Source organism: Ixodes scapularis, unplaced genomic scaffold, assembly GCF_016920785.2.
Source record: "Ixodes scapularis isolate PalLabHiFi unplaced genomic scaffold, ASM1692078v2 PGA_scaffold6__148_contigs__length_123643588, whole genome shotgun sequence".
NCBI lineage: Eukaryota > Metazoa > Arthropoda > Arachnida > Ixodida > Ixodidae > Ixodes > Ixodes scapularis.
The window spans coordinates 4,474,915-4,499,834 of record NW_024609881.1 but is presented as its reverse complement, the minus strand read 5'-3'; the positions used below and the strand labels follow the sequence as shown (position 1 = coordinate 4,499,834).

The window sequence follows — 24,920 nt, the reverse complement described above, 5'->3', positions numbered from 1 at the left end:
CGCGGTGTGATCATATTCCATGGCACCCCTAAGTGCTGTGTGTCTGTGCCTTCGCACGCTTGGATATTTCTCAAGAATCGACGCCGTGGCAAAGTTTTGAAGGTGTGCCGCACGTAGACGTCTTCTGAATCGCCCAGCTGTTCCGACGAGTTGCTATCATTAATCAGTGGTTGCTATTATGCCCGATTAAACATGGCTATGTTCCAAATCTACTGGAGTGGATCACACGATGGCGTAAGTAGAGCAAGGCTGTAGAGGAAGGTAGGTTTTAGAACGCAAAAATATAAAACGCGGCCGATATGGTTGCGTGCGATCTGTCGTCGCCGCCGTATGTGACGTCGCATCTAGCAACCGCCTCTTGCGAGGCAGTTGCTAGACGTGACGTCACTCCTGTGGGAGGAGCCAGGCAGTAAGACGTCACCAAGCAAACACATCTCAGTAGAGGGTGTACTCTGTTTTCTCCCAAAGCTGCCAGTACAGTGGAGGCTGGCCAACATCTATCATTCGCCACGTGATCACGCTCCCGCCCATACCCGTGTGCAGACAATGGGGTCAGGTGATAAAAGGGAGGCAGCCGATTGGTCCGGCGAGCATATAGCACCCATTGAACTTCCCGCTTGAGGATGAACAGTCTAAGCAAGGCATCAAGATCTGAATCTGCACATGACTAGGAAAGCCTAAAAGTTGTTTCACGACCCTTCTGGCTCCCTGGGCCATTGGAGTGTTTGGTTTAATTGACAAAGCGGCATAGGAAAATGTGGGCGGGAATGTATAAACTATTCTTAAACATGCATTTATTTTAAGTCAAATGTTACATTGCTCATGGTGGCATCTTTTCCCTTCGGTGCGAAAAGGACTTCGAGATCAGAGGAGAAGATCTGAGTTAAATATTTTCTCAAACTGATTTCAAGTTTCATCCTTGTGCCAAATTGTCATACCTTACACGACAATAACAATAAATAATAATAATAATAATAATCTTTATTTGGACCTCTTGAGTCATGGGTGGGGGGCAAAAGGTGAATAAATTGTACCTGATGAGGCCCCACCAACCTTTTACATTGCTCAGCAAAGAATGCTACATAACAACAAATAAATGCACAATCTTGTCAGTCAACAAAGTACAGTTGGCAATTAACTGCGAGACAAGTTTTATACATCGGAAAGTGAAATAACTCGTAGAAGCACACAACTAACAATTGTTTTAGATAGAGAGTTCTAAGAAACATACCCAACAAAATATAAATTACTAGAAGCTGAAATATTCCAGATGAAGCTAGAAGTTTTATGGAAAACATTGATTAAAAAGAACATAGATGCATGCAGTCACAACAGATGATTCAACAAGAAGGTACAAAATAGAACCAATATGCACAAAAAAAGTTGTCACAATACTATTTAGAAAATTATAGAAAGTAGTTTTTCATGGTATTCTTCAAGCTAAGAAGCAAAGCAGTATGTTTCATTTAACCCCTTAAGTGCCTTCGAGGCTTTCTGGTTAAACAAAAGCCACGGACAAGCCCAGCTCGTCCACTGGTTTTTTCGGTAGCCCTCAGTTCCATGAACGAGCTACGCTCGTCCGAGTGGTTTGCCACGCTGATCATAGATGGTAGCACTTGTTTTAGTTGGCGTCTTGGTAACAGGACAAAAGAGCACAAAAAAAGACACAGGACAGGAACACAAAAGACAAACACAGCGCTGACTCACAACCTCATTTTCCTTTTCTTCTCCAAGACATAAAGGCATTGAAGTGGAAAAAATGAAAGACGTTTACAATCTCCTGTAACGCAGAAGTAGAGGAGGGGCATACCCTCCTCTCATGTGTACCTTCCCCTCCTCCTTGCATCCCATTTACAAGAAATTTTCGCTAAATTCAGTGGAAAAATTTTCCAGCTAAATTTAGCGGGGAAATTTTTTCGCTAAATTTAGCAAGGAATTTCTCCCACTAAATTTAGCGGGGAAATTTTTGCTGAATTTAGAGGGAAATTCTTTTCTGCTAAACCAGGCGTTCTGAAACTTTTTGGCCTCGCGGAACCTTAGAAAGCCTCAAAGACTGCCGCGGAACCCCCCCCCCCCCCCCTCCATATTTGCCGACCGAGAAGCAATAGATGCACAATTGTAGGCAGTTTTGCTTGTGTTGCTTCTTATATATCCCCACTATATCAATCGCAATGTCAGTACAGAGTGAGATGAAGGTGCTTTGCATGGTCCTTCCGCGCAGCCTGCAGCGTGGGGGGCAGGGGGGGAGGGGAGGGGTTGCAATTTGGGTGTTCACGGAACCCATGAGACCAGCTCGTGGAACCCGTGTTCCCCGGAACCCAGCTTGAGAACCCCTGTGCTGAATTTACCAATAATGCAACGCGTTATGGGTAAATTTATTATGGGACGTTTCATGGGACATCATTTATCATGGCATCCCATGATGACGTTCTACTTATCATGGGACATCATGGGAAACGTCCCATAATGCACCGTGCGGTTACGCCGACGGCGACGTCAACGCCGCTCAAGCCTGAATAGGGCGCCTAAGAGCTGCGCTCTAAAAGAAAAAGACTCATGGCAATACACTTCTTCAATCAACCATTCAAAAAAAAAAAAAAAAAAAAAAAAATCATGTGTTACAGGATATTTAACATATTTAAAAATTGTAAGAACTCAACCCCAACTTTTACACAAACATTCCCATTCAACGAATAAACCTGAACTCTTCAATAATAATTGGGGTTGTGTGGATATTTATAGAGCATGTACGGTAGTTGGTCAGCCATTTCAAAGTTGCAATGAGCAATTTAGCCAGTGCAGTACAACCACTAGCCTGGGGTCTTTAACGTGCACCACGCAGTAGTGATACACGAGCGGATGCCGGTACGCCTGAACTCTTCATTACACATCCTAACTGACTCAATCAGGACCGTGTAGACATATGTAATGCCTCATGAATTTCCCTAGTCAATTTTTTAGGGTGTCTTGCCAATATTTCAATGTGCCAATATTTCAATGGTGACCCGATGGCATAGACCTCAAAGACAAGAGAAAGTCCCCTAGCTCGAACATTATACATAACTGCGACTGTGCCTGCGACGTATTTGAAACAATGTTTGATTTCACACACCACACGTTTACTTTTTGCTTTCTCAATCGCAGCACACAATTGAGACAACTTAGACGGGGCCGAGAAGACTACAGGAACATTATATTTATCCGCCACTTTCTTTTTTGCGCTGTTTTTTCCAGTTACCAATATGCACCGACTAACCCAACTTCAAATACTATTAGTTGGCATCTTTTTCTTTTTTTTCGCCGCAGTTGGCAAGATAAATGAGAAGATACTCTGGCAACAGTCATTTAAAAATGGTGTTGCCAGCTAACGGAGCAGGCGGAACTTCATTGCGAAAATGAAAATTTATCGCTGAGGAAAGCTAGAGTGACTCGGAAGAAGTTTATTTTTGTTCGTCAAGTGAAGACGATGACTTAATTTGTTGCTGAATTCAGCTCTTCAAGTGTATCCCATGATGGCGATGACGACAATTCGGATGGTGGCGGTGATTCCGCACAGTCTGTATCCTCAAATAATGTGGCTGTACCGTACTTGGAGTTTTAGCGTAAAAACATCAACAGGACTGCCCTAATTTACTGTTTTTTCCTTACACTCAACCACAGAGGATGTAAGATGCTTAACGTGTATGCAGAAACGCAAGCTACTTTGCGCATACGCACAACTGTAACAAGGTTCATGTGCACACAGATATACTGATTTTCGCATAATAAACTTGAAATTCTATCTGTGATACTAGAGAAATAAAAACTCAATAAAAAAAATATGGCACTTTTTAGGACACTTAAAAAAATGTGGCACTTAAAGGCCGACAACCAGACTCGACATTCTGCAAGGCAGAAGGTCCTCCTCCCCATGGGGAGGAGGAAACGGGCAACAGTGGACAGGGTAGAAGGGGGGAGAGGAGGAAGCGGGGGAAAAGTGGAAAGCACAAACTGGTCGTCGGTCTTTAAGGGGTAATTTAGTAATATTGGGGTGCTTTAAACTCTGGGATTTATAGGCTAGCACTTTGGAGCCATAATTTCTTCATACTTTCAGCTTTATGTAAAGTTCATTTCACAGATTATATTGAATTGCTTTTAAGTGGTAAATAAAAAAAAATAAAAACATTTTGATCACTGTTCTAGTTACTATATATTTGCATTGCAAGTTTTCAAATAAAGTTTTTCAACATATACGGTTTATTACTTTGCGAAATATGGCGCTGAACAATTGGTAAAATGAAGATTCTCAATGCTGCAAACTGTCTTCTGTAGGTCTAACAAACTATTTAAATTAGAGTTTGCAGTGGTTCTCCACAGTAATTCATTTATTTATGTAAAACATACTGCAGGCCTTTGGTAGAAAGCAAAGATAGCTAACAGGGATATATAAAACAAGAAGACATTTCATTCACCATTTCAAAGTCGGATCAACAGGTGCATTAAGAAAACATCAACAAAAGAACAACTTAATTACATTGTCACCAATACACAACCATCAGTCGGTCAATCACTACATCGTCTCAATCATAAAAGGCACACAGAACTGAACACTGGGAAGAAATTTGCAGTTAGAAAGTGTGATTGTCCAGAACATTATTAAAATAAGCAATAAGAAAGTGTGATTGTCCAAGCATATTATTGAAATAAGCAATAAGAAAGATTGGATTGCATTAGACTAATTTAGAGGGTGCCTACAGAGTTTCCTCCACTGTAAAATGGAATGCAAAAATTAGGTGCCGGCACATAGAAAGCTCAAAGTTTCACCGAGTATGCATTGAGCTAGTGGATTTTAGCTTGTGAAATTTCAGGGCATTCTCTTCCTATAAAAAAATAAGGCCAACAAAGCTGCCAAAGTGGAAGGTAGTCGCATTCGCAGATAACCGCGTCAGTGATGATTGTTAACTAGCGGTGCCATCTCCCAATAGGTGCGGCTGGCAGACAGGAGGGTGCGTTGTCTGCTCTCTGCGCCTGTCGGGAGATGGCGCCACAAGTTAGTCATCACTAACTTGGTTGCCTGCGAAAACGTCCGCCGCTGAATTTGGCAAGCACGTTGGTCTCGATTTTTACAGGAAGAATGCCCCGAAATTTCACAAGCTAAAATCCACCACCTAAATGTACATTTGGTGAAAGTTTGAGCTTTCTAGGTGTAGGCACGAAATTTTCTGGTCCATTTTATAGTGCAAGAAACACTCTTGCTGCTTGAAATAAATTGCAAAAATCGGCTTGCATACTACAACAATCTAATTAGCCACTCGAGCGTGGATGCACACTTGAGTGCGGATGTGCCAGCTAGCCTTTAGAAGCCAGCTCTAGAATTATGGTCCCAGGAACACGCCTTCGACCGGCGTGCTTTCCGTCCCTTCTGCGCTTCTAACAAGGTCCTGAGGTGGCAACGAACCGAGTCGCAGGAGCCGATGCATTGTGTTGTCCGACGTCGCGATCCTGATGTCGTAGAAATGCCGGCGAAAGAGGCGAACAAACGTGAGGATCGCCATCGTTGTGGCTTCCCCTCGTGCGTCGGCTTTGGTTTCTATCGACCGCCTCACTGTGGAGCGACCTACAGCAGAACAGTGTCCCCCATGCCTACCTCTGCCGCTTCGACGCCAGCAGAACTGCGGCGAGCAACGACGCTACGTTTCTACCATGTCAACGGGTGGAAATCGAGACACCACTTTCGAGGCCAGGGTAAATACGACGATCAGAAACTTGTTCTAAGCACAACGCTATACTCCGTTTCACTTTAAGTCCGACAGAGCCAATTGCACACAGTGAATGGGCCGCGATCCTGTACTTTTTTCTGTGCACGGTCGGTTTAGTTGGTGAGAGCAAACTTCCAAAGACGAGAAGCATTTCGACAGCGCACTTTTGGCACTGCCCGATTGGAGCCATCGCGTCGGCTGCAGTTGGACTTAAATTGCAACGGGGTACAGTGTGGCGCCCGGAAAGCGTCTACGACTAGTATTACGTCCACTGGGTCCTCTAAAATGGTCCCTTGATTTACACGACATCGTAGAACTGTTGCGCCGTCAGTGGCCGCAGCCACCGGCGGTGTCGCCGCAGTGGAGGTAGACACAGCAGACATCCATTCTGCTGTAGGTCGCTCTGCAGCCAGGCAGTCGACGAAAATGAAAGCAGACGCAAGATGGGATGCCGGGATGACGGCGACCCTCGCATTCGCTTGCCTTTTTTGCCGGCGTGCCTACGACCAATTGTCGGAATCGCAACATCCAGCGGCATGCCACGCCGGCTCCCGCGACATCGTGTGTTGCCACTTGAGGACCACGTTCGATCCATGGGCCTAAACGCGCCGGTCGAGGACGCGTTCCAGGTACTGCGATAACAGGGCTGGCTTTTAAAGGCTGGTTCGCAGATTTGCGCCTGTATAAAATGCGTTCTGCGTTAAGAAAAAGGCGTGGCCGTTTATTGGCCCTGCCTAGGCGGCGCTGCCCGGCGAGTAGTCCTCAAGCTGGCCCCAGCTGGGCCCCGCCCTGAGGCGCACGGCCAGGGGCACGCGCAGTCGCAGGGCCGTGCGCATGCGCTCGGCCACCAAGGCCGCCACGGTCGGCAGGTCCCGGGCGCACACCTCGAGCAGCAGCTCGTCGTGCAGCTGCAGCACCAGAAAGGCCCCCGACGAGGGATGTCCACACCCTGGAAGGCAAAGAGCGGGGCTTGCTACAGGATTCCGACAGAGCGAGTCCGGCGGGGCGCATATTTTGAAAGCCCTTCTTCCGGCACGCGTTCCTTGCCTTGCACCAAGCTCCCACCATAGTGCTTAAACTGGAATAATGCGTACATGGGGGTAGGGACGCTGGAAGAAATTTGAGAGCTTGGGGAGCCCCTGAGAGTACTCTGGGGATTTCCTGGGTTCCCGGAAACCCAGTTTGAGAACCCGCGGCTTCGAAAGCAGCTTGCGACTTGCTGGGGTGCAGCCCGCAAGCGTACCGTGGCTGCGAGCCCTTGCTCCCACGTATGGAGAGTGTGCTTGCTTTATAAAGGTCTCGCGTGGTCAATTAATTTCTGCCCGAAATGTAGCTCTGCTCTTATAAAGTGTTCACTTATTTTGCACTATTCCATTTTCTTTTGCATGGGGTATTGCTTTGTCTTAATGTTTGCATCTCACTTTTTTTTTCGCGTTAATAATCGGTAAGACAATCCCGCTATTGGCTACAAGCGCGAGCTCTTTGCTCAAGGACAGACATTGGCTGCACAAACTCTAGCTCAGCAGAAGCAACTGTCAAAGATAAAGCTCCAAGCTCGGGCTTCTAGCCTTCAGAAAATACCAGTAAGACATATGTATTTTTTGTATAATGCCGCTATAAAAGTAGCCAGGAAAACAAAAACTTTCGTATGAAGAGATTTTGGTTAGAGACACGTTGAGCTCGATTTAGTTTCGAGCGAGTTGAGAAACAGTGCATCCACAGAGTGCTTGCTCTCTCGTTTTATCGAAAAATGCCAGCAAGTTTGCGGTGCAATGATATTTTGGATCTTGTTTGTATCGCATTACATATGGATACAAAGCAGTCCTATAAAGGGATAGGTAGCGCTAGAGGTCACAACCAGATGCTAAGTTTCAGCCATGTCCGATACCTTATTCAAAAGTTATAAGTGATATTCTGAAAATTTCAATGGAAAAATGGCATCCGACAGAGTTTTCGAATACATGGGCCTCTATGGCACCAGAAACTGAAAACGGGCAAAAATGGGCACAATTTTCCCATTGAAATTTTTAGACAATCACTTATAACTTTTGATTAAAGGGACACTGACACCCCCCCAAATTTTTTTTCCCTTTTTTGTCAGGCGATTTATTATGGTGTCGGAATACCACCCAATTAATATTTTGCTACACAGTCACATATTTTTTTAATAAAGCCAAAAAACGCAACTGCTCAAAACCAAAACCGAATCTCCCGCACCGCACGGAGAAGTGAAGAGGAGAGAGGGACAGGCGGAAGTCACGTGGCTACACCCGACCGTGCGTTTTTTTTTCTGCCCGCAGCAGACGAAATGCGTTGCGGGATCTGTTTGACGTGCGATTCCTTTCCAGTAATGTTTGTTCCGGTCGCTGCTCTGTACTTCAAGATGAGTTGTTTTGTACATTGAAGTGTTGGGAATTAGTAGTGAGTGCCCGTGGTGAATTCCCGTGATCGGCTCTAAAAAGAATACTCCCAAGATGTTGCGTGAAGAGCTGCCTTACATGTTCTGCATCTGAAAGTGGCATTGTGTGGCAGAGTGCACACGTTTCCGAAAGGTCAACGGGTCGAGATCAATGGCTGGCTGCAATTCCTGTAGAACAGTTACGCGAAGCTCGGAAAGCGGATGCTACTCGATTCATATGCTCGTTGCATTTTGTGGAAAGTGACTACATTGAGTTTGCAGGTGTCAAAAATGGAATTCCATACCATTTAATTCAGCGATGTATCGTCCACAACAATTGTTTTTTTCAGTGATAATAGTAAAAAAGGAAATGTAAACATTGAAAAATGCACGACAAAAAAAAAATGGTACGCCCACACCAGGGATTGAACCCGTGCCCGCTGCGTGTGAATCGGACGTCTTTCCACTGAGCTACCGAAGGAACTTTTTCATGCGTAGTAATGCAGCGGGTAGACTGTATGTTGGAAGTTTGCTGCTGATTTCACTTCAATACATGCACTCCCGGCTTGAAGTCGGGCAGCACCACGCATAGGCCACATTCGCACTTCGTAAAGAAACCGTACGTGTGCGTATTCAACTCGAAGTATGCACTTCGTGCTTGACGTTTGAGTGAGCGATGTCTTCAGCCATGAAAAGGGACGACGGCTCGGCGACGTCTTCGTGCAATCGGCTTGCTGGTCGGGCGTGTCATACGAGATGAATATCGGTTCTTTTGATCGGTCCAAAATTTCTCTTTCGAAGGAAGACAGAATTCGCCGGTACCGTGAACGACAGTTCTGAAGTAGAGGTCCCACACCCGTCGTCCGCTACCACCCGCGAGTCCCACGATATGCGAAACAATGCCATGTTGAGAATTATGCAGTGAACCCACAGAATGCTTCTGGTTGTCTTGCTACCTTTCTTTTTCAATCAATGTATTTGCAGCTTTTTAGAAGCCATAAAAAATGGGTTTCATATTTTTTTCTATTTTTAATATTGACTGTGTGCCTTCAATGACCCACGACTTTGATTAGATTTGGTGGTCACGTCGAAACCTTAGAAAACAGTGCGTGACCACAGAAAAGAGAGTGAGCGCGACCCAAACCGGCCAGTTCTCGATCGGCGGTTTTTGGGCGGAAAGAAACCGAATTTTGAGCGGCAAATTCTGTTCTGGGTAGTTCGGCTCTTATATGTCATGTACAACTAAAAACCTCGGCGAGCATAAATACCCTGACAGTGTCCATCGGGCTGAAACTTTGGCATCTGGTTGTGACCTCTAGCTCTACCTTCGGGTGGAGAATGAGCGTTCGGCGATGCCTACCTAGTTTATTTTTGCGGTAAAAAAAACCCTGTAAATTTTTTTTTCCGACATTGTACAGTTTGTTTCTCTTACTACTAATACACCTAACTTTTAAGTCTTCATATGATGTTAAAAAAAATAAAAGCGCCGAAAACAACAAGGACAAAGACAACACTTCTTTGTCCTTGTTGTTTCCGGCGCTTTTATATTTTTTTGAAGTATGAACCAACTGGCCCAATTAACCCCTTTGCTGCACTTCGGGAACCGGACGTTTCGGTTTTGGGCATTTCAGTACTGGACAATTCGGTGCGGACGTTTCAGTATGCAGTCGTTTCGGTACGCTGTCGTTTCAGTACACGGTCATTTCGGTGCAGTCGTTTCGGTGTGCGGTCTTTTCGGTACGAGGTCATTTCAGTAACATTCATTTCAGTACAGGGCTAGCCGAGGGAACCGCTGACCTTGACCCGCAGGCCTGCTGACCTATACAGTTAATACAGCTCCCTGTATACCCTGTATACAGCGTCCCGTCTGCATCCTCCTCTCCAGGCTTCCTTTCCCGCGCACAGGGCCGAGCAAGCAGTGCCTGGTCACGGTATTCTAGAAGATTCGCATTGACTCTTACTCAGGGCGTAACTTTCATCATTTCGCCCTGGTTTCTTGTTCTCGAAAGTGCCTGTTCATTCTCACCCCGAACGCTCGATGCTTGAACCTTCTCGGCCGAATTTTCGCGACGCCGACACACACCAGATAAGGAGCTGCCCGCAACCTTGTCAAGTCAGTCTCACTCTCGCTTGCGGCTACGCCGCCAAATCACTACCTGCTTTTCTGCTGCCTCGACACTCGTTCCTTATTTTGCTTGGCACAAGTTCGCCGATTAAACCTTTATTTTCAGTTCACTGTTCGTCCTCTCATAACCTTCATTCGTGACAATATAGGAGGGTTAGTTTTCCTGTCTGTTATTGCCTGTTTTCGCACGTCGGGGCTAGATCTTCAGTGATGGTTTTACCAAGCGAACAAGGAGGACTCAAGCTTTTACCGTGTTTGCACGATTATAACGCACACTTTTTTCCGGAAAATGCGAGCTCAAATTTGCATGCGCGTCACAATCGAACCCATGAACCCAAATTAAAAAAAAGTCAAAACTCCGTCATGGCCACATAGTATGCCAGGTGGCGCGAGCTACCGCCTGTTTCAAAGGTACAGCCGCTATCTATCCACCCATCTTTCTATCACGTGGTCTAATCGTCGATGTGACGCCATCTTTTTGCATTCCCGATTGTCACACCGGTCACTCCCGTTTCGCTCGTGTGTTCTTCAGTTGTATTGGCAAGATGGAAAAAAGGCCCATTCATTATGAGGTGTCTTTCAAGTGCAAAGTCATCATCCTTGCGGAACAGGAAGGCAACCGAGCTGCGTCACGAGCATTGGGCGTCCCGAGACGTGCGTGCACGACTGGCGTAAACAATGGGGCAGGATTTTCGCCTGCAAAGCTACAAGGAAAGGCTTCAAAGGCCCCCAACGTGGACGCTTTCCAGAGCTCGAAGACTCTCTTGCGGACTACGTAAGGGACTTGCGACTCAATCAGCTGCCCGTCTCCTCGGATGCGATCAAAGTGAAGGCACTCCAGCTTGCAAGAAGCTGCAACATTCCCCGGTCTCGTTTTAAGGCCAGCAGGAGCTGGATCTCCAAATTCATGAAGCGAAAGAGATTTTCGCTTAGGCAAAGAACCAGTATCTGCCAAAAGCTGCCAGAAGCGTATGAAGAGAAGCTGGTTGCTTTCCAGCGGTTTGTAGCCAAGCTTCGCCGGTACAGGAGCCAGATGATTGGACAGATCGGAAACACCGATGAAACTCCCATGTTTTTCGATATGCCATCGAACTACACAGTGGAATCCAAAGGCGCTAAGCAGGTGCGAATCCTCTCGACGGGAAACGAGAAGAATAGGATTACAGCGATGCTATGCTGCATGGCAGACGGGCACAAGTTGGACCCCTTCCTGATCTTCAAGAGAAACACGCTTCCGTCAAACGTTACATTCCCTAAGAATGTTATTGTTCGGGTGCACCCCAAAGGCTGGATGGACACAGATTTCGTGATTGACCTGATAAACTCGGTGTGGAGGAAGCGACCTGGTGCCGACCTGGGCGTGCGTGCCATGTTGGTGCTCGACTCGTTCAGGTGCCATATCAGCGACCGTGTGAAGGACAAACTTGCAGCCTGCCACACCGGCCTTGTGGGACGCTTCAGCCACTTGACGTCTGCTTGAACAAGCCGATGAAGGACTATGTACGTACGGCATACAATGAGTGGCTGATTGATGGGGAGCACGCGCTGACGCCGGCAGGGCGTTTGAAGAGGGCGACGCTCGACGACTTCGCAAAATGGGTATACGACGCCTGGAAGGCACTCCCTCGGGCGATGGTCGTCCACTCCTTCAAAAAGTGCGGCCTCTCTAACGCCTTGGACGGCAGCGAGGACTGTTTGTGGTCTATGGACAGCGAAAAAAAGCTATCGTCGGACTCTGACAGTGACTAGTGTGGTTGTTTCGAGTGTATGTGTGAGTTTAATCGTTCCATAAAATGTGTCCTTTCAGGTATGTGGTATTTACCCTCCATTTTTTTATCTGCGTGGTGCAATCGGCATCAAGTTATTTTTCGAATATTTGAGGGCTAAATATACCTGCGCGCTACAATCGTGCAAACACGGTATTCGGTGGGTTCAAATACAACAAGCAGTGAGAAAACGGTGACAAGGTACGTGCGGCATTGTATTTTGTAAAAAAATAGGATCCAGAACTTGCATCCGAATGCTATCCCTCTTAGCATGTCTTCTCTAGTTCTCAGTAAATGTTGATGCTCGAGTATCACTTAATTAGGAACATGCGCACTGCCACGTAGTAAGCATCATAAATTGTGATGTCAGTATTTACACTGCGGAAATAGTTGCCCAGTCTTTTTACATGTTGTAGGGAAGTTCTTAGTTCACTAGACTGGATGCAAATACAGAATTTGCAATTTAGATTCATTTAATAGTAGTCGAAGAAATGACCATGAGTTGAATGACGATCTTGCAGATCTACTTGCAGTGTTGTCGAAAGCTTGAATGCAAGGCACGAGCCCACACCATTAACGCGGCCGTGGTCAAAACGGTGGGCATTCACACACACGCACCAGCTCTACTTGAACAAGAGTCCAAATTTGCTACGCTGCCATGAAAGAAAGGTCTCGCCAGACGGAACGAACCAACCAGTGCATCGTCGGCAATTTCCTGGAGGCAATGTCGGCGGATTCACGGAGCTACCTTCTCAAGCAGCCATAAAAAGAAGCCTGAGATGAGTAAGATCTCATCATCCTATCCTATAATAAGAGCATCGCCAGTAGTTTTACGTAAAATGAACGTACACATTCAGAAATTAACTTCAAATCAAATCAAAGCTTCATCTTCCCGTAACGAGGCAAAAAGCTGTTAGAAACAGCTTGACTGGGTCTGTGACTTTCGATACATTGGCAGCAACTTTATGGTAGATATTAAGAGAAGTAATATGCCTCCTTTCACAAATGAGTAAATAAGGCTACCGTTCTAGTCATAGACAATCTCTGTTAATTCTAGTGCTTCCATTACAGCATCTCTTATTGTTATTGCTCGTATTCATCAGGAGACTCTGGGCCCTCAAGACACGGTCTCATCCGTTGCCCTCCCGCTTGCAGGACGTCGTAATTCCAGACGAATAAGCCACAAACAAGGATGGGGCTCGGTTCCTTCTTCATGACTTTGGTGCAATGATACTGAGCGCTTCATCGTCTTCTTTTGCCCGGACATGCTGGCGCTACATACTAGGGTCTTCACGACAATGGTTTGCGGACGGAATTTTCAAAGTGGCATCTGTGCTGTTCTACCAGCTCTATACAATCCGCTGCAAAGTTCAGGGTGCGGTCATTCCTGCAGATTATGTGTTGATGAAATCTAAAGCAGAAGCTGCATACACTAAGGTACTTGAGGTTCTGAAGAGCAAATGCGTCGCTGCTAGCTGATCCCTCCGTCTTCAGACAAACTGATTTACACAAAACAATTTGCAACTTTTCGCCACAGTTTGTGAAAAAGTGGCACCGACAGCAGCCATTGCACTTAGTGTGCCTAATTTTAGACATATCCACTCTTTACTTACTCAATCACGCACAACACAGCCTTGCGATCACTGGAACACAGTGCATACATGGAAGCAAAATCAAGATGGGTACCGTAACAACTGGTAGGTCCCCTGCCAACCTTAGAAGACAAGGCCCCCTGGCAAGAGCCAAGTGCGCACGCTTCACCTGGCGTCACAAGGCGGTGCAAGCACGAGCGCACACAAAAAAAAGTTTTCTGCCTGGCACTACGCCGACGCCTCGAATGCAGTTTGGAAGTCCCTATAACAATTAATTCGAAAGAGATCCGTGCATTTTATTTTAGCTGGTTATAATTGAACCGATAGTGTAACATCAATGAAAGAAACTTCTATCCAGTCTCGCACATTGCAGCAGAATTTATAGTATTTGTCGTTTTTACAAAATCTTCTATTGCAATACTGCACTCAGAAATCGACTGATAACCCCAACGACATTTGTTTACGCACGCCTGGACCACCGTCTCAAAGTACCGTAATATCTCGAGTCATCGCCCATCCTCGAGCCATTGTCCACCCCACTTTTTAGACGAATATTGATTTCCAAAAATAAACACAGTGATTGTTCACCCCAACGAATACCCCAATGCACACTCCACGATCCTCGAACATTCATCCTATCCGAATGACGCGACTGCAGACCTCACGGTTGGAGGACGTCCGTGACAAACAAAATAAAACAAAGGAAGGAAAGATACTTTGCTTTGTTTACGCATTTCCTCTCCGATTTCCGCGACCCCAAAGTTGGAGTACATGCGTGCGAAAGGAAAACGATGGATATCACAAAATGAAGCATTGCTTTGCTTACAAAAAAAGTTTGTTTGGACAAAGAAAAAAATCAGAAAGATAACACAAGCTGTAACTCATTTAGGGATTGCAAGGTCAGCAAATGCCCCCCTCCTGGAATGTGACCGTGGAGTGCAAGGTCAAAGTCCGTCTTCACCAAAATAAGGTCACCGCGATTCTGCTCCTTCTCCTGGAACGTCACGACCGCAGTTGGTAAGGTTGTGCAATGTTTGAGAAAAAGTCAACGGGTAAATAAAGATTTGACGGAATGTAAATCTTTATGCTGTGCAAACAACAGACTTTGCGATAGTAAAATATTCTTTTATGAATATTTTTTGCATAAAACAATGAAACAAATTTGAGTTTTGAAGTTGTGCAGCTGCGCTAGATATGTAAAAAAATAAAGGGCATTTTTTTTTAGCTTTTTCTAAACTTTTTGTGCTTAGTCACTGAGACATGGCCCGCCCCACTTTTTTTATGAATATAAGGCAGGACGGAGGTGGGTGATGACCCGGGATATTACGCTAGGCATCCCATTTTGCCATTACAACAAAGCTTTTTCATTGTTTATTCTTAGAGTTTTGAAACAATAGAATCATCTACCTGCATCACTTATATCAATTGCTGATTGTGTTCTTTTTTTGTTCGAGTGTTGCAAGCCACGCGTTTTTCATTGTTTAGCTGTTTTGAATTTTTCACCGTTATTTTTTGTATGTTTTCTCACCCCTGCAACGTGTAACGCCTCCGGTCCTGAGGGCAAACAAAATAAATAAATAAAGAGTTACTGCTTAGAACTGTGGTTTTCAATCACTGATGTTTCAGAGGCCCCTTCTGGGTCGTCGGAAGTGATGGGGGACCCCATCTACCGGGGGGTTGGGGGGCAGGGCAGTATGTTGAACGATTACAATAACAAAAAAAAAAAAAAAAAAAACAGAGTGTTTTGAAAACTAACTATAAAGCTCTGAAATGGAGAATAATCAAGCCAGCTCGCCGGTGCATATGGTTTGGTCTATTTGCTGCTGTGGGACAGCCAGCATCAATAATAAAAAAAAAGTGTATTGTTTAGCTCGACTGATGGTCGAGGGCTTCGGGTACCCAAAGAAGGACTTGACTGGCCTAAGGCCCATCCATACACTTGCAATTGCTTACGACTGCGTGCCTAAAACCTCTTAAAATCTCTTACGACGAGGTAACACACTGGCACGCTGGCGCCATCTACGAGAAGACTCTGGAAGTTTGTTTCATTAGAGCGAAGGTTTCGCGGTATTCGCGAGGTCAAATGTACATACCATCTACGAGAATTGGTTGTTTATAACATTGTCAGAAGTTTTTCGAGCCAAGAAAAGAAGAATGATGCGCAAAAAGGAAATAAACGGAGTTGCCAAGTGTTCCACGGCTAGCCGACAGATGGCGCCAGTGTGTAAGAAATCGTAAGAAATCGCAAGAGGTTTTAAGCCCCCGGTTCTAAGCAGTCGCAAGCGTGTCATCCAGCATTTAGAAGGATTCCCAACCGTGAGACCGCAGAGGAGTTGGCGTCTCACCGGGGGTGCTGAGCGGGTGCCTGGAGTGCGGGAAGCGGTGCGCCAGCGCGGCGTCCACGGCCACCAGGGCACTTTTGAGCAGGTCCGCGGCTGAGCCCTGCACGGCCGTGCTCAGGGCCTGCCGCTCCGCCCGAGCACGCACGGCTGCGTCTGCGCTGCGTAGCTGGGGCAGCGGCCGGCGCCGGCCCAGCACCGTGCGCACGTGGCCCAGGGAGCGTGCCTGGGACACCAGCTGGTTTGCGTAGCGCTGCAGCCCTGGGACGGCACCGTACAGTTAACATAATAATCTAGAGAGAAAAGTCCCACGCATCTGTGCCACTTCAGAAGTGCGGGGCATAGAGGCTGACGTCGGTGGTCCTGATGGGACCATATTGCTGGCGACACTTTGATATACGCAAAGCAGCGGGGAAACATCACTTGCAAACTTTGTATCTAGTGCTTTTTTACCTTTATCTCGCACAAAAACATCAGCGTCTTTTGTTGCATAAAAAAATCTTTCAGCCTTTCCACTCTGATGAAGAAGGTAGATCAGCGAAGCTGTGTTATGGTGGGAATGAAGTGCTTATAAATGTAAGGATTAAGGTGTGATAGGGTAATTGGTTATTTGAATGATTAAAGAATCAGACTGCGAGGAGTGTCTGGCGAAGGACTATGCCAGGTGCACGTGCCCCGTAGAGACCAAGATGGCCGCAAGGGGACAAATACGGAAGGGGAAAGACGATGACAACAGACTGGGGCGAACGTGCAGTTAGGTTCTTGGATTGCAAACGAATAGTAAAGGTTCCATCCTAACAAGACAGATATATAACGATCCGGGGTTGTTATTTATTTCGTAACCAGGGTGACCATGGCCTTGTGATTGCTGTGGTACACCGCCATAGGGTGTATGCTGATGGCAGGAATGTTCTTCGTGAAGACGAGGTCTATACATGTCCGATGCCTGGTCATGGGCACCGTAGGTTCCTACACACGCGCAAGTCCGAAGCGCTCCAGCATAAACAAAGTGAACCACTTTCCCTCCTGGAGTGCAATGTCAATGTTAAAGTCACCCGTCACTATGGCAGACGTGTCGCCGCTGAGCATGACCCAGCCGAAGACGTCTATCATGAATGCTTCAATGTCTCTCTTGGGCGTCGCGGGGGGGACGTACACGACGGCGACCACCGGACCATCACGCACCTTGACAGAAAGGCTGGACGGCTGCCGCCATCTATGAGCGACGGCGGCAACCTGTGTCGACAATTGTTTGGTACCGGACACGATCCTGGGGAACCTAGCCCTTAAGAGCTCCACTGTAATAAAGTTGACCAGCACTCAAACAACCTCAGCTTGTTGTGGAAAAACGAACACGCTTAGCCTTTCATTTGCTTTCTTTCTCCACTTTTCAGTCCCTCTCTTTCTTTCTTTCGGGACCACCGATGACGGCACTCAAGATTTGCCATGCTCTGCTCCAGTCTTTAGCCTCGTGGTTTAGAAGGGCACGGACACGCCCGACAGCCGGTCCCCAAAAACGCCTCTGCTCTCGGGAAACTCGTCCGCGCAAACAGACGGACACGAAAAAGCTATCTCTCGCACTCGTTTCTGTCCGTCTCTGTTGGCACGTACAAGTTTTCGGAGCATCACGCACCAACAAGACTGAAAGCAGGTCCTCTTAAATAGGTCCGCTCACTTGGCGCGGAACTTTTTAAATGCAGCACACGGCTCAGTCACACACTCGTGAGTGTTTATGACCGAGTGTGTTACAACCTCATGTGAAGAGAAGAGCTACGCGCCATCTATCGCGTAGCTGAGGAACACTCGCAATTTCCATATATTTTCTAATTATTTTGAATTTAATTTTTTTGCTATTTGGCCAAACACTTATTGACAATGTTATAAATGACATTTTTCTTAGATACGAGTATATATATCATATTTTTGCGATTCTAAGCACCCCCCCCCTCCCCCCCGCACTTTGGAACATAAACACCTGAAAAAAAGTTTGCATGCGAATGTAAGCATCCCCCTCCCAACAAGAAATTTGAGATCGGAGACGCCGGTATCGCCGAGGTCGCGAACGGCCGCTGGCGCATGGTCCCAACGTCAGTTAATAGATGGCAGCACATACCGCCATTTTCCACTTTCGCATCCGTAGAGGTTGCGAAAGAGGGTGCATTGCCGTACCCTCTATTGAAGATGTTTTGTCTGTTTGGTGGTCTCCTTGCGCTTGTTGCAGCCGGTTGTTTAGTCTGTTCAGCCTATTCATCCGCGTTGGCCTCGTAATCGTATTCCGTTCACTGTGTGCACGTGGTTTGCGGAAGTCGTCCATCATGAGTGCGAAGAGAACTTCATACACGATGAAGTTCAAGAGAATGGTTATTTCTTACGTGGAAGACAACGGAAATCAAGGCGCTGCTGAACAGTTCGGAGTGCGGCGTTCCGCGCAAGCCAATGCTGGGTGGAGTGGATGACGAAGAGGAACGGTCTCTCTTTGAGACGCTGCACCACTATCTGCCAGAATCTACCGCTGGACTTCCAGGACAAGCTTGTCAACTTCCAACGTTATGTGATAAAGCTGCGTTGCGAATCTCGCTACGGACTCGGGCAGATCGGCAATGCCGATGAGACCCCTGAGTGCATCGACATGCCAAGGACATGCACCGTGAACGAAGTAGGCACCCGAGAAGTAGAAGTGCGTACGACTGGCTATGAGAAGCAAAGGGTGATTGTAATGCTGTGCATTACAGCCGACGGTCGGAAACTTGCGCCCTACATCATCCTCAAAAGACTAGCCACGAAAGCGACTAGTCGACCGCAGTGCATACTGATGGCAAGTGGGCTACACTCCAATCTTTATTTATTTCCTTTAGAACATTTATTCTTTCACTTTGAATATAATAAATTCATATTTCTTGTGCAAATTTCGCAATTTCGGGGCATGCTCCGAATCTAAGCACCCCCCCCCCCCTCTTTGAACATCGCAGGTGTGAAAGAAAGAAGGCGCTTAGAATCGAGTAAATACGGTACATTTGATCTCGCAAGTACTGCAAGATGCTCACTCTGCTAAAATGTGGTTCCAGGGCCACCTCATAGATGGTGTCGGCGTGCCAGTGTGTTCCCTCGTCCTAAAAGGTCACGAGAGAACGTAATGCACTCGGTCGTAGACAGTCTCTAGTGTGTGAACTAGCCTCGAGGCTTTTTCTGACAGTGGTTAAGGCCTAGATGATGTCACAGTGCCACGTGATACTGCGACGTCATTGTGAAGACGCTCTAAATACGTGGCATTTATAGGTCCTCTGCAACGTCACCACAGTGTGGTACAATGTGACGCGACACCGTGTGACAGTGAGGAGCACGAAGTGTTACGAAGGTATCTACAAAATGTAAGTTAGTTCACACTTTTAGTTTTTCATTAGTTTACTTTCTGCATCTAAAGGCAGTTTTTGCCGCCGATTATCGCAGTTTTTATCTCCCACACAAAACCAATCGCCAAAATAAGCTGATTTGTTAAAAATAAATAAGCGCCGAAAAGCATCAGCGCAATTGCCTTACACTAAAAAATGGTGGAAAACCTGCAGGCTATTCATAACCCACCCAGCGACAACCGGAATCTAGACTGCAGCTGTGATACCAATCCTGGGCCAGCATTGAGGTTCGTTCACACACTTGCGATGGCTGACGACGAAGAGCCTTACAACCTCCTGCAATCTCCTACGATGAGTAAAAGACTGGCGCCATGTATCGCGTAGCTCTGGAACATTCACAAATCCCATATAATTCCCTATCTTTTTCGCGCATCATTCCTTTCTTATTGGCTCGAAAAGCTTTTGACAACGTTATAAACAACTATTTCACATAGCTAGTATATGCAAATATTGCAAAGCCCTCGCTCTAGTAAAATGCAGTTCCAGGGCTGCCTCATAGATGGCGAAAGTGTGCCAGTGTGTCGGTAAGAGATACCAAGAACTCGGTTGTAAGCAGTTGCAAGTTTGCGAACCAGCCCCTAACGTTCGCAGCTCGTGGAACGTACGTGCTCGGCACCTGCTGCCGGACTGCATTGCAAACCTTCCTCGCTGCGAACAGCCACAGAGACGGAAGGGGAAGGAGCTCTCACCGGGAAAGGCGAGCCTGAAGTCTGCCATCATGCGGTCGGCCTCCGCCACCTCCATGCCCAACTCTTCTGCCAGGGACCGGGGGCCTCTCCCGTAAACAATGCCGTAGCAGATCTGGGGAGGGTGTAACTAATCATTAGACTCCTCTTACGTGCAGTTGTGGCCATCTTGAATCGTGCAACTTCCAACAGGAGAGAAACATTGTTTTGCCCACGGCAGGCAACTGGAAGGTGCTGACGTTTTTATATCGACTGTCAATCATTCTTGTTTTAGTACAACTCTACTATATTTTTTTTTACTCGCTCCAGGTATTTTTTTATTACCCATACCGGATATGTGAACTATGTGGATGAAGACGAGGGTACACAAAAAAGGTCTAAGCCAGTTCAGGTCAGGGTAGTGAATGAAATATGTAATATTAATGATATAATAATAATAACTACTTTCTTCAGCGGAGTTTGGTTACCGGATGTACCAAGTATTAACCGGTTAAAAAAGGTTTGAAACTGCGTTTGCTGATGTCCGGTCATTATTTCGGTTCTGGTTCAGTAGTTTTGTATTTTGTTCTGGTTTGATTTATGCTTAAGAAAGCAAACAAAATATCAGGTCTGTTACAATAAAACCTCGTTAATTCAACCCCCGCTAATTCGGAAATTCAAATAATTTGAACTGCCGATCCGGTCCCGCTAAACGTGTGTATTAGTCGATGGCACCAAACACTCATTAATTCGGAGGGAATGTGGCGCGCTATGGTTAATTCGGACAAATTCGGCAGGTGGCGCAAGCTATTGTCCATTCCAAAGGGTATGACTGCTATCCATCCAAGGTGCACACGTGGTTTTCCCGGTTTGCTCGTGGTTCTTCGCTCTTCCGGTTCCCCGTGCTTTGCACCAGTTTTGCTCTGGATTCTCGTGCGTACAGCTGCAACGGAAAAAGAGTAGCACAAGTGGCCAACGACCGGAGCGGCAAAATCACGACGCACGGCGCTATTGTTCCTGAGTGCGCCTATAGCGAGAGTGACAGTCACAATTCACGCCTCAACGCGGGGTGGCCGGCAGAAAACAGCCCATCCTAAAGCCTGCATTTTAACAGCTATCTTATTTCTCAATTTTTTTTTCCGGCCACCCCCGCGTTGAAACATGTAACGTGGCTGGCACTCTTGCTAGCGGGGCGCTCGGGAAAAATAGCACCGGGTGTCGCGATTTTGCCGCTCCGGTCACCTGTCACTTGTGCAACTCTTTTTCCGTTGCAGCTGCACCAGGCCAAGAATTTAGCGATGAAAGTGGAAATACTGAGGGCCTTGAAGGACGGTGTCTCTCGACAACAAGCGATGGAAAGGTACGATGTCAAGAGAAGCACTTTGGCCACGTACGTGAAAACTGAAGCCGAGATCCTACAGGCTTTCGAGAGTGAGAAGTTCAAGCGGATGTGGAAGGTGGTGCACCCGAAACTAGAAGAGGCCTTGTTGCGGTAAATCGTCAGTGCACGGGATGCGTGGCTCTGACAGTGCGAATGCGGTGGAGCACCTGACCGCGCTACGGAGAGTTATCGTCTCCGCCAAAATGTTGTCCAGAAAGCAGGCGACAATAACAGATTTCTTCTCAAAATAGAGGTATGTCACAGGGAAACGTTTTCGCGCAGTTTCCTTTGTCCTTTCGATATTTCGACTTTCGGATAATTCAAACATTTTTGCCGGTCCCATGATATCCGAATTAACGAGGTTTTACTGAATTGAATGTACAGAAGCTTTGTATTTTGTTCTGGTTGAAGAAAGTGAACAAATATCAGTTTAGTTACCAAATGTACCAAACTGAAACCGGTTTAAACCGGTTTATAACTCCGCATTTTTTCATGGATGGCCATTATTCTACTTTGGGTTCAGTAGCTTTCTGTTTTCTTCCAGTTCCTTTCTGGTTCAGGAAAGCGAACAAAATGTGAGTTGAGCCATTGGCTCTACCAAACATGTAGCGTGCACCAGCTTTTTTGAAGTCTTGGCACAAGTTGGCTGAAACACCCTGTTTATTTGATGGTGCAACAGATTTGGATACCAGTTAAGCATGTGCCACATAAACACCACCATGTAGCAGTCACGGCATCGAATCATTTCACAAACCGACTAAGAGAGGCAGTAGGGCATGACAATTAAGGCCCGTTCACACTCTTGCGACTGCTTGCAACCTCTTAGACCTGGGTTCCTTAAAACTTGTTAAACCAGAGAACACACTGGCGCCATCTATTGGGAAGCAGTGTAAACTCGGCGGTCCGGCATATTTTTTTTTATTTCTCGTGCAATATCCTCTCTTTTTTGGCTCGAAAAACTTTTGTCAATGTTATAAACGAGCCTTTCTATGGGTATTATGCACATTTGACCCCGGAAATCCCGCAAAACCTTCGCTTTTGTGAAATGCAGTTCTAGGGTCACCGCATAGATGGCGCCACAATGTCAGTGTGTTCCCTCATTCTAGAAACATTTAAGAAGTTGTAAGAGATCTCGTCTCTCTCAGTCGTACTCGGTCGCAAGAGTGTGAACAGGCCTTTACGTCTGGGCGGTGTTGGGTAAAGTATCGTATTCTCCGGTGTACGAGACGCATCGTTGTATAAGACGCACCGCCCACTTTTCGCGAGTTTCAAAGTAAAAATTAGTACATAAGATGCACCTGTGTATAAGACACACCTATATTCAAGCAGCGCAACTGTCGCCATCTTTTGCCATTTTAGCTCACCACTTGCGGCCTCCAAGACTCGCGTAGCCTGTGTGACTTGAGAAATCGCAAAACGTCATGTTTTCTCTTTGTTTTATTGACTTTATTTTTTGTTTTTTTGTTATGAAACTCTAGTTTTGGGAGGTTGACCTGCATTTATGATGCATCATTTGCATTGAGCTGTGATAATAGTTAAAAAAAGGACTAATCAGCGTCAACAGGAGTTCCTTCAGAGTTTGCCAAAAAGAAAAAAAATATGCATATAAGATGCACCGTTGTAAAGAAGCACCGCCAAAAATTTTTGAAAAAAAGTGCTTCTTATACACTGCAAAATACAGTATCTAAAAAGTACTTGAAGCAGAGTACAAAGTAAATGACAGGTTACATACTTCAAGTAAAGTAGTAAGTACACTGGGCAGCAGGTACTTGAAGCAGTGTTGGGTAATTACATTCAAAAAGTACTTAGAGTAGAGTACAAAGTAGATGGGAGGATATGTATTTCAAGTAAAGTAACAAGTACACCGGTCACAATGTACTTGAAGTAAAGCGCTATAAAAACAATGTACTTTCAAAGTAAAGTACAAGTACTTTTAACGAAATTTTTCATGATGTCCATGCATTCCTCTATACAGTGTTCTTCTTTTAACTGGTATCATTGCTCTAGGGGTCATCGGAGATGCATTGGTTATTTTTAGAAATGGAAAGGCACTTATTTGTTGACAAGGCATCATTACGTGTTACAAATTTAACAAGACCAAAGTTGAATAATGTACTTTGAAGTCAGAAATTGTACATTTCTCGAAAATGCAAAAAAATACTTTAAGTAAAGTAGAAGTTTTCTAAACCTACTTGAAGTATTACTTTAAGTACAATGCACTTCAAGTACTTCCCAACACTGACTTGAAGTAAAGTACTATATTGCAGAATACCGTGCATCCGCCCATACCACATTAAATGCCCGTTCCCAAATTCGTAAGATCTGAGAAAATATGCACAGCATGTTTATGTGTAGAATTGATGACCGGACAAGCGCCCATCCCCCAGTTTTTCATGATTGTCTCAAATTTTTTAGTGGGTGCTTGCCCGGTATTTTACGGTAATACAATGTATTTTCTAATAAAGTACAAGTACTTTTTAACATCGACTCAGGGGTAATTGTGGACCAGTTTTTTTTTTTTTTCGGAAATGGCGGCGAATATTGGAATTAAAGTGGCAACAAAGCAGTTGCTTTACTCTCGCTGATCAAGTATTTAACACAATCAACTTTAAAAGCACTTTTTTGTATCTGTCTTATAGGCATTATTACTTCACTCCGAGTAACGACCAGATGATGCCTTGAAAGACGATAGAGAAAAGACGACCCCTTTTAATATGTTTAACCTCCTTGCTTGCACTGACTAAGCAAGAAGTAGTGAGAGTTTGAAATGGCAGCAGGAAAACCGCTCCCAGCACAAACAAAGCGTGTTGTCTGCTCGCATTTCTGGTAAGAGTAGAATATCCCTCCCAGTATTCCTTCACAGTTGACAAAACATAAAGCATAAATTTGTTATAGAAATTTAAGACGGCCAAATTTGGGAAATGTACTTTAAAGTCGAGAATTGCACAGAAAAAATACTGTAAGTAAAGTACAAGTACATACATATAGAACATACTTCAAGTGAAGTCCAATAGTTTTAAGCCTAAATGAAGTAGTACTTTAAGTACAATGTACTTAAAGTACTTTCCAACACTGTGTTAGAGAAAGGCGTTAGAATGGCCCAGTGCGCACAAGAGGTGAGGACTCGATTCCTGTGCCCGTTTAAATAAAGATGTGTCCTTCTAGATTCAGTATGTCTTGTCTTTCTTGTGGACGCCAGACGTCAGTGCAACATGCACCTTGGTAGCGGGCTATTAGCGCATTGCGGAAGAACACTGGCTGGCGGTGAGGAGGGTATAGCAGGAACTTCTGGCGCATTCTTAACTTGTATGCGACTATAGACCTTTTTCGCGTAACCTCATGCCAGCACGCAACTGACATACCCTCGAACCAGTGCATTTTTGGATTGCTCGCTGACACAGGGTATGGAAATGCCAAAAGTATGGGTGAAAAGGCTTAGAAACAAACGTTGTGCGTGAGTTAGTTCCGAGTAATTATTTTTAATGTGTTATGACTTCCGAAATTCT

General features: G+C 45.7%; 1 protein-coding gene across 1 annotated transcript in view; it reads right to left on the bottom strand.

The window, feature by feature from the left end:
- Positions 1 to 2,599: 2,599 nt before the first annotated feature.
- LOC121838279 (DNA polymerase theta-like) overlaps positions 2,600 to 24,920 on the bottom strand; it is a 44,391-nt gene continuing 22,070 nt past the window's right edge. Inside the window, exons 6-8 of the mRNA XM_042294407.1 lie at positions 20,058 to 20,169; positions 15,965 to 16,219; positions 2,600 to 6,687 (exon numbers count right to left, since the gene is read on the bottom strand). Coding sequence (XP_042150341.1) covers positions 6,473 to 6,687; positions 15,965 to 16,219; positions 20,058 to 20,169 — 582 coding nt within the window. The 3' untranslated portion in view covers positions 2,600 to 6,472. The remainder of the gene's footprint in view (positions 6,688 to 15,964; positions 16,220 to 20,057; positions 20,170 to 24,920) is intronic.